The 9,891-nt window shown below is 43.2% G+C and overlaps 1 protein-coding gene across 1 annotated transcript; it reads right to left on the reverse strand.

Annotated features, from left to right (window-relative positions):
- Positions 1 to 1,283: 1,283 nt before the first annotated feature.
- Positions 1,284 to 8,976, reverse strand: LOC107283081 (T-cell-interacting, activating receptor on myeloid cells protein 1-like). Its single transcript, XM_015810932.1, has 4 exons — positions 8,736 to 8,976; positions 6,360 to 6,647; positions 4,790 to 5,050; positions 1,284 to 1,414 (listed from the first exon to the last, which is right to left on the reverse strand). Exons 1-4 carry the CDS (start codon positions 8,974 to 8,976, stop codon positions 1,284 to 1,286), a joined length of 921 nt encoding a protein of 306 aa, XP_015666418.1.
- Between the last annotated feature and the right edge of the window lie 915 nt (positions 8,977 to 9,891).

Genomic DNA, 9,891 nt, shown 5'->3' on the forward strand with positions numbered 1-9,891 from the left:
CAAGGAGGGACTCTCCACCGTCTATCTGAGGCACAGTGGTCTCCCTCGGACATAGATTCTCCCTTATAATGACCGCTACCCCACCGCCCCTACCCCGGGTCCTTGGCTGATGGAATACCTGGAAACCTGGCGGGCAGATGTCAACGAGGGGCACTCCCCCTTCCGTGCCCAACCAGGTCTCGGTGATACCTGCCAGGTCTGCACCCCCCTCTTGGATAAGATCTTGGATGAGGGGGGCCTTGTTTACCACGGACCTGGCGTTGCATAACATCAGCCAGTGATCCCGGGCCCAAGGATCTAAGTTCCCTGGAGGCCGAGTAGAGCCCAGAGGATCGGAGGGTTGGACTGCAAATCCCAGAATTCCAAGCTGTGATGGCCAGTGGGGATGCTACTTGTTTCTACTCCCAGCCCCTTGGTGAGATTCTATGTACTGATTTGCTGAAATGATTACACTGGGAGAAATATTAGTGGTACTTTAATTTTCTTCCACAGATAACACAACTTACTTGTTTTATGAGTCTAGCTTCCATGTTTTTTAACAAGAGTCCACAACAGAAAGTTGAACAAAATTCCTGTTTCAACTTCAGCTACTGAAAAGTAAGTGAGTAAATTAAGGACTGCTCTAACAATATTCTGGTCACTGCAATAATTCTCTCTGTAAATGTCCAATCTACCTCCAACCTTTCATAAGACAGACAAGACAAACACATAAGTAAAATAAAAGCAGCTTTTATTGCAGATATGAAGACCAGCTTCTAGAGCAGCACTTCTAAATCTGGGTAAATTATCCCAAATTGCGTAAAAGCAGTTTTTTCTTTGGGTAATGACACACGAATCCATTACCCATCACCACAGGACAGTTCAATTTAAATTGACTTAAAGATTGCCACATGTGCTAAAATACATTAGAAAATCTCCCAAAGTATTCCTTTTAAGATGAAAAATGGATGGAAATTACTAAAGGTAATTTGTTGAAATGACATAAAGGTCATTCAGTGATATCGTTTTTATGACACAGATAGACTCCTCAAGACCATTCATTTAGGGGCTGTTCCAAGTTTCGACGGTGCTAAAGGGAGGGACTTGCAACCACTTCTCAAAGTTCGATAAGACATTCTGATCAATGGTTTTGAGTAATGAAAGCTTCAATTTGCACAGGAAGCGTTCAGTTGTCTTGACCGTTACCCCTCTTCTCGTTGGATGCAGCCACCAGAAAAGACCGTCTCAAGCCATGCTTTTGCGTGACCCCACATATCTCGCAGATTCAGAAGCTTTTGCCTGGCTCAGTTCTCCCGAGACCTCTCAGTCCAAAGCGCATCAGCCACAAAAGCCACGGCTGCCACAAGGATAGTGAACCCGAGGCCGAGACGTACAGAATTGGCTGCAGTGAAATCAGGGCTCGGCAGAAGTGACTCTTTAAAGGAAAAATATATATATATATATATACTGTAAAAAAGGAAAGCACTTCCACAATAAATCTTCATTATGCATTCTGACTTTCTTAACAACATGTTTGCATTTGATGAGTTTTTAATGGCTGAGCTTTAATGGTTTAATTATAAGACTGTTATTTAAATTTTGTTCTGGCTGGCTTGAGCACAACTGATTAAATCTTCCCTAGAAGGAACAGTGGAATTGTAATTGATCCTTCAAACTTTTGCAGTCTAGTCATAACTGGAATTAAATCACTGCCATGATGTGCTTAACCATAACTGTTGAACAAACAGCTGGCTGAGTTGACATACTCATGAGGGATCCTTGACGGTCTCTGAGCTTGGCTGTTTTCTTGCAGACATTTCATTACCCCAAGCTAGGTAGCATCATCAGTGCTGGTTAAGGAATGGGTTTGTTCTCAATTTATATTTGAGTGGCTTGCCCTGTCAGTACTGGTGAGAGTGGCCTTGGTTGTGCTGCTTATTGTTAGCTTGTTTGGCAATTCCTTGAAAGGGATATTATTTACTTCTTGATTGTTGATCTGATGTTAATCTGGATGTAAATCTATGCTCATCTGAGTGTTGACTGTTGGTGGGGAAATGTTTTAGCATTTTTGTTCCCTTGTTAGCTTTTCTTTTTTTTTTAAACAAGTTTTATTAATTTTCCAGTTTTACATCCAAATGTTTAGGAAGCAGTGTGGTGATTGGGCAATCAATAATCCAATAACAAGCTCTTTCGTGGATATCTCAGGTTACATCATCAAAAATGTCCTCTCTATTTCCCTTGATTATTATATCACATTCAAATTAATACATTTCTAATTATAACTCGATCAATTAAGACATTTATCAATATATTTTAACTTACCGGTATACATATCCGTGTCCTGTTAGCTTTTCTACAGTATGTAGATATCGTTTATGTTTGTGTCTGTTGATGACATACTCATTGCACAAAACCACATTGGTTTGATTCATAGAACTTACTAAGATAAAACCAAACAACCTACATTACGATTTAGTATGATGTGTAAATCCAGAGGACGCTTTCTACGTCAGTTTGTTTCTTTAATTTATAGGCTGCCTGATTCCATCCTGACACTGGACAGCATACAACTCAAGACAATTAAAAATAGAAGACTACAGAGATCCTACAAAATAAATGTCTGGAAAAAGAACACAGACACAGAGGCCACTAAAATGTACATCTCACTGTCTACTCTAGGCCAAGATCTGGGGAAAATTGTTTGGTTTCATTTAAACAGAGGCAAGATGGGGGTCATATAAATCTCTTGAGGGATATCCTATCACAGTGTCTAATCCAGCGTTTCTCAACCATGGCAATTTTAAGGTAGTAGACTTCAACCCCCAGCCCATTTAAAGTTACAAAAGGACTGAAAAAAATGACCAGTTTTCACATGTATGCCTGTTGCAGCATCCTCATGGTCACATGATCAAAATTTAGACACTTGGCAACTGACATGTATTTATGACGATTGCAATGTCCCAGGCTCATATGATCACCCTTTGTGACTTTCTGATAAGCAAAGTCAGAGGAGAAGCCAGATTCACTTAACAACCATGTCACTAACTTAACAACTGCAATGATTCATTTAACAAACGTGGCAAGCAAGTTCATAAAACGGGGCAAAATTCACTTAACAACGGTCTTCCTTAGCAAAGGGAATTTTGGGCTCAATAATGGTTGTAACTCGAGGACTACCTGTAGGTGGTCAGGAGCGGAGAATATAAACTTTGTTCAAAGCTGAAATTGTACCATAGTTATATTTAATATAAGTGGGCCCTTGGCTGTCCTACAGCCTCCACCCTGCCCCCCCATTTCCCATTTTCTCCACTGCCACCCAGTGAGATCCCTACAGGATCTCAAATGTCTTTCTGTGTGAACAGACTAGATCAAGAAATACAAACAGTTCACAATTTCATTCCTAATTCGTGATTATTCTAAAGTGGGTCACCAAAGCAGGTAACCCTGGCCAATTTTACAACCTTTTTTGTGACAGATGTTAGGAGATCGTGGCAGTTGTAAATGGAATGTGGCAGTTGTTAAGTGAATGCTGAGGTTGTTAAGCAAACCCACGGCTCAATGGGGGACATTCTTTTGTCAGAAATCGGGGAAAAATGCTAGTTTCAGCAAAAAATATAAATCATGATCATGTGACTAAAGGATGCTGCAAACAGCCATAAATGTGGGTCACCTGCCAAGCACCCAAAATGCAGGCATATAACAGCAGTGGGGACCCAAATATCGGAACTTTGAATCCAGGTTGTAAGTAGCTTTTGGGGACTCCATTATCATGTTGCATGGTTGCTAAGAGACTAGTCATAAGTCAAGGACTATCTATAGAAAGTTTAAAAACTACTTTTATTTAGATTGATTATAACAACATAATCTTGTAAGTCTGGTATGCTTCCCCTCCTAACTTTTATACTCATGTGAATTAGGGGGATGGTGTCTAAAACATTTTTATAATCCTCCCCCACCATTTGGATTTTCCTTATTCGTTGTTTTGGTAACAGATCTTCCCCCTTTCTTTCAAAGTCTTCCTTTTTGTAATCTAGACCCTGCCAGCTCACAACATCCAGAGAGGGGCTGGGATGTAAAGCTGGAGGCAACAACCTATCCATTTGCTTAACTCTCCTTACATATGCAAATTCAGGAAAGCGTCACTCATGGACACTGGAAAGAGTTGCAGAATAGACCCCAGCAAGGTGGGAAGCAAGGCCATGATGATAAGAGTTTCCTGCTGATTCAAGGATGGTTGGGTACTACCTCAACTCAGGAATGGGGAAAGACTCCACGGCTGTTTCCCTCCAACAGGCACTGCTATACTTTCCTATGTAATCAAGAGAAGAGAATATCTGTAGCTATGGATTCCTTGATGTACGCTGAGCTTGGTTGTTTTCTTGCAGACGTTTCATTACCCAACTAGATAACATCACCAGCGCCAGAAGGGAGTGGGACTTGCAGGGATGATGTTACCTAGTTGGGTAATGAAACATCTGCAAGAAAACAACCAAGCGCAGAGAACACCAAGCACCCCACACTTCCTGCATAACCATGGAACTTTCTTCAAAGATTAGACCAGGGGTAGGCAACCTTGGTTCTTTTATGACTTGTGGACTTCAACTCCCAGAATTCTTGAGCCAGCCATGCTGGCTCAGGAATTCTGGGAGTTGAAGTCCACGAGTCATAAAACAGCTAAGGTTGCCTACGCCTGGGTTAGACTGTGAGCTTCTCAAGATGAAGACTTTGCAAACCGTCATTTACCTGGATGGTACATCACCACCACCACCACCCTCTCAGTCTCTCCTGCCCTCATTCCCTCATGGCTCACCTTGTGTCTGCCTTATGGTATCGTTGAGTTGGTTTTCCCCAAACTGGCAGCTCAGCTTGCCCTTGAGGCTGCTGAGGGCATCTTCTGTGAGGCCGAAGCTGGCGCTTGTCCCATTTTGCCATGCTCTGGTTTCAGCAAAGAACTCCCCATCAATATACAGATAGAACCAGCCCCCAGTTATGGAGGGCATGGAACAATTCACTCGATACCTCCCTGCAGAGTCAACCAACACCTCTTGATATCTGCTAACATCAGACACACCTGGAAAAAAAAAATCAATAATTTTGTAATAAAACTAGGCAATAAAACTAGTAAGCAAGGGAGTCTGCAGGGAAGAGGTCAAAAAAGTCAACATAATGACGGGGTTTCGATTGCAAAGTTGTGGCTGCCATCTGAAATAGTATAGGGTTTCCTGCCTGAGCAGGGGGTTGGACTAGATGACCTCCAAGATCCCTTCCAACATTATTATTATTGTTGTTGCTGTTGCTGTTGTTACTATTATTATTATTTTGTCCCCCTTAGCTGGTAAGGAAGAACTCAGGGGGTGTCTCAGCTTTCTTTTCATTACCCTTTTCTAGTCTCCAGACCATATTTCAGAAACAAAAGCTAGACATTTTTATTAATTTATAGTCATTCCTGCAAAGATTACTGGAATTTCTGATAATGCAGGGTGTCCAGACAGGAACTGTTCCATGTATTTTTTTCACACAAAGGGACAAATGAAAGGACCAAGAAAGAAAGAAAACAAACAGCTGTCTGAAATAAATTTTGTGTAGTATGTTCGTGTGTTGTGTGTGTATGTATAAGAGAGATAATAGTACAGGAATTAAATGATGACTAATCTAGTATTTTCCCTTCTTGTGCCACCTTTCCTTACTTCAAACAAAAGATCTAACAGGAAATGGCAATCGTATACAGTATTAAATAACTAAAAAGAGTAAACCCACAAATTCCAGATGGGAGATCAGGATAAAATCAGCCATTTTAATCATATCCGAATATGCCTTTAAATTCAGTTTTGACACAAGATATTCAGAAGTGATGTTTCTCCCCCCCCCCCCCTTGCCTTCTTCTTTCTGGAGCTGAAAGAGAAGAACTGATCCCAAAATACTCAGTTGGATTTGTTTCTAAGGCAGGACTAGAACTCACAATCTCCTGGTGATTGGCCTAAAGTAACACAACTGGCTTTCGTGCTTAAGGCTGGTTTAGAATTCAGTTCCTGGCAACCGGTTTAGAGTTATTCAATCGGCTTTCAGCACTATGACAGGACTAGAACTCACAAGCTCCTGGTGACTGGTCCAAAGTCGCCTTTAGATTTCATGCCTAAGGTGAGACTAGAACTCACAGTCTCCTGGTAACTTGCCCAAAGCCACCCAGCCAAGTTTCACACCTAGGTCAGAACTAGAATTCACAGTCTCTTAGTTTCTGGCCTGGTGCCTTTAACCACTACACCAAACTCAGTCTCAGTCAATCCCAACATGGAGCCAACATTCCCCATTCATTGTACAATTCAGGAAAACATCCATGTGCTTTAATTTTGGCAAGATGCCACCTCCTCGCCTTTCCTCACCCAGGATTTTCAGCACCACTGGGCTGCTGGCATTGGACCAGATGACAGGATCGGTGAGGCTGTGGTAGTAGCACGTGTACCGTCCTTCATCAGCCCCTGTGACATTCTCCAGGGAGAATTCAGCCATGTTGGAATCCCCTCGAGGAGTGACCTCATACCGGAAGTCCCTGGCCTGGTAGAAGACGAAGCTGACACCTGAAAAGGGAGCCCAACAACGGAGTGTCCAGTCCTGTCCCACTGAGATTTCTGTGCTGGGACTCGCAGCAATTGAGGGCTTTGGGTAATGCACTGGAGGAGACAAAAGTTTTACATTCAGCTTCAGGACCAACCAGGGTAATTAGAGTGGTGATGGTTATTGTAATGTATGTGCCCTTCCCTCTCTATTTATTGCAGGGTTTACCAACTTTGGCAACTTTAACACTTGTGGACTTCAACTTCCAGAATTCCCCAGCCAGCATGGCTGGCTGGGGAATTCTGGGAGTTGAAGTCTACAAGTCTTAAAATTGCCAAGGTTGGACACTCCTGCTCTAAAGCAGAGGTCTCCAACCTTTTGGGCACCAGGGACTGGTTCCATGGAGAGAAGTATTTCCGTGGACTGGAGGGTGTGTGGTTTTGTGTGCTGCCTGCATCTCGTGGATGAGGCTTTGCTTGTTTGTGTGGACCGGTTGCTGGCATGCTTTAGAGCAGTGGTTCTCAACCTGTGGGTCGGGACCCCATTTGGGGTCGATCGACCATTTCATGGGGGTTGCCAAGCAAGGCTGTCCGCCATTTTTTTTGTCCGCCATTTTTTCCCCCTTTTCCGGCGGGTGCCTTACCTCCCTTGGGCTGGGCCAGCTGGTGGTCAGCCTGCTCCGTCTCTGCCGCTTGCCAGCTACGCCTCGGCCGGCGCAGAGGGCGGAACCACACATGCGCAGTGCTCCCGGGCAGGGAAAGTCCTCGACTTATGACCGGTTGGGTAGTCCTCGACTTACGACCGGTTTAGTCCTCGACTTACGACCGGTTTAGTTCTCGTCTTACGACCGGTTGGGGTCGCGGCATTAAAAAGGTTGAGAACCACTGCTTTAGAGCAATATTTTTCAACCACAGCAATTTTAAGATCTGTAGATTTCAACTCCTAAGAGTTGAAATTCACACCTTAAACCTGCTAAGGTTGGGAAACATTGTTACAGAGCAGCAAAGGAAACAAAACATAATAAAAATTAATCTCTGCCTGGAATATGCCAGCACCCCAGGCAGGGAGGAATGAAAAACAATATATTTCATTTCAGAACAGCAGCTAGATCTGTTTCCTTGGAAGCAAGCTTTTCTAATTTAAATAAAAGGTGGGTTTTTATCTACATTTTTAAAAAATGTAGATAAAAACCAAGTTTTTATATCTGTAGTTAGAAGTCAGCATTCCTAGCCAAGCTATCTTTTAGCTAGACTGGCTGAGGATGATGGGAATTGAAGGATTTTTACAAAGTGAATGTCATTCTTCCTGTTCTTCCTGGATGCTCTTCTATCCTGCCTCAGTTTGGAGCAGGGTTGACATTTGATCCGGTGTGTACGTATTTCAAACAACCCATGCTTAGTTAGGATTGAAATGTAGTGATGCTTTTCAAAATAAAAAAAGGATGCAATTCTTCTTTCTTCTTTTTTTTTTAGCTTGGAACTAAATTACCTTAGATTGAAGAGAATAGCACATAAAATGAGGATTATAGAAATCAATTTTCAGCCTTCTGCACTGGAGAACTATAGGATATACAGGTACAGGTAGTTCTTGACTTACAGCCATTTGTTTAGTTCAAAGTTTCAATGGCACTGAAAAAAGTGACATGACTATTTTTCACATTTACGACCATTGCAGCATCCCCATGGTCACATGGATAGATGGAGGGAGGCAGGGAGGGATAATAGGATGGATGGATGGATGGATGATAGAATGGACAGACAGAAAAATGGATGGATAATAGAATGGATGGATAGAAGGAGGGATGGATAATAGAATGGATAGATGGAGGGAGGGTTGAAAGGATGGATGGATAACAGGATGGAGCGAGAAGGGGATGAATGGACAGAGGGATGGATGGAGGGTGGTTATTGTTGTTCAGTCACTAAGTCGTGTCAGACTCTTCATGACCCCATGGACCACCGCATGACAGGGTCTCCCCCTCCACTCTCTCCCAGATTTTGCCCAAATTCATGTTCATTGTATCAATCACACTATCCAACCATCTCATCCTCTACCATTCCCTTCTCCTTTTGCCTTCCTTCTTTCCCAACCTCAGGATCTTTTCCAGTGAGTCCTCTCTTCTCATTAAGTAGCCAAACAGAAAAGATGGATGGATGGAGAGAGAGAAAGGGAGAGAGATAAGATAGATTCAGCTTAATACTCACCTTCTGTGAAGTTTGCAGGCTGGCTAAGTGGAGAGCGGATTGCCTTCCCAGCCTCCCAGATTTCATAGCTACAGTGGAATTGCTCATCTGAGCCCACCTCATGGACCTCAAAGGTGGCACTAGATTCTGTTGGCAAAGCTTTCTTTTGAGCTACCGGCTTCTGGCTGCCTCCCATGTACAACGAGAACCAGCTGCCTGCATATTCCTCTTGGGCAGAGCACTGAAACTGGTGCTTTCCCATTGCATCTTGAGCTTGGTGCCATACAATGGATGGTTTCGGCAGAGCTAGAAAAAGAGACAGAAGGGGGAGGCTTGGATCACCAAACATGCCAAGCCAAATGTGATTTGTTTGGTTTTGGGTTAATGCATACTGTAAATCATTCCAATTGAAGGTTACTCAGTCAACCATGATTACGTAAACCAAGTTATAAGATGATGCACAATGCCAGCCAAAGAGAGTCTACATTTGTACAAAAAATAAACCTATAGTGTCCTGTCTTCTCCAAACCTGGATTGATAACTGTTGGGGATCACCGAAACCAAATTTTAATCCAAAACTCAATAGTTTTTTCAAAATCCAATGATTACAGCTATCAGTCTGGGCTACAAAAATTGAGACAACCACCAGATGGCAGCAGAAGATTGATTGAACATCTTTTTGTTGCCTTCTAGTGGTCATTTAGATTTTTGCATACCTGAACTCAGATATGTTGCATTGTAACTTCTGGAACTTCAAATATTTCAGTCCCATAAAGTGTTGTATTGGAGAAGACTGACAGGCATACAAAACTCTGGTTTGGTGTCATACTAAGCCATTATTTATTTTATAGTCCAGAATCCACTGAAATTGATTGGATTCATGCATCACCTCAATCCCTTAGACAAGGGCCAGATTCACATGCAATGATCTGGAAATGGGGGAGGTAGTTATAGAGCCCCTGTCATGATCAGATCATTCACTCCTTAGGATGGACTTCCGGACCGCTCCCCCCCACCGCAGGGAGTCGGAACCGCACAGATGGTTCCGCCCCAGGCGCCTGATGGACCCAGAGAGGTTCCTGACGGAGCTTGGGCCATATCCGGAGGATCTAGTTCACGACTCGGCTGAAAATCTGGCGGCGGCCTGGGATGTGGCCGCTGCCGCAGCACTGGACCG

The sequence above is a fragment of the Protobothrops mucrosquamatus genome, unplaced genomic scaffold (assembly GCF_001527695.2).
Source record: "Protobothrops mucrosquamatus isolate PMUCROS unplaced genomic scaffold, P.Mucros_1.0 scaffold25, whole genome shotgun sequence".
Classification (NCBI taxonomy): Eukaryota; Metazoa; Chordata; class Lepidosauria; order Squamata; family Viperidae; genus Protobothrops; species Protobothrops mucrosquamatus.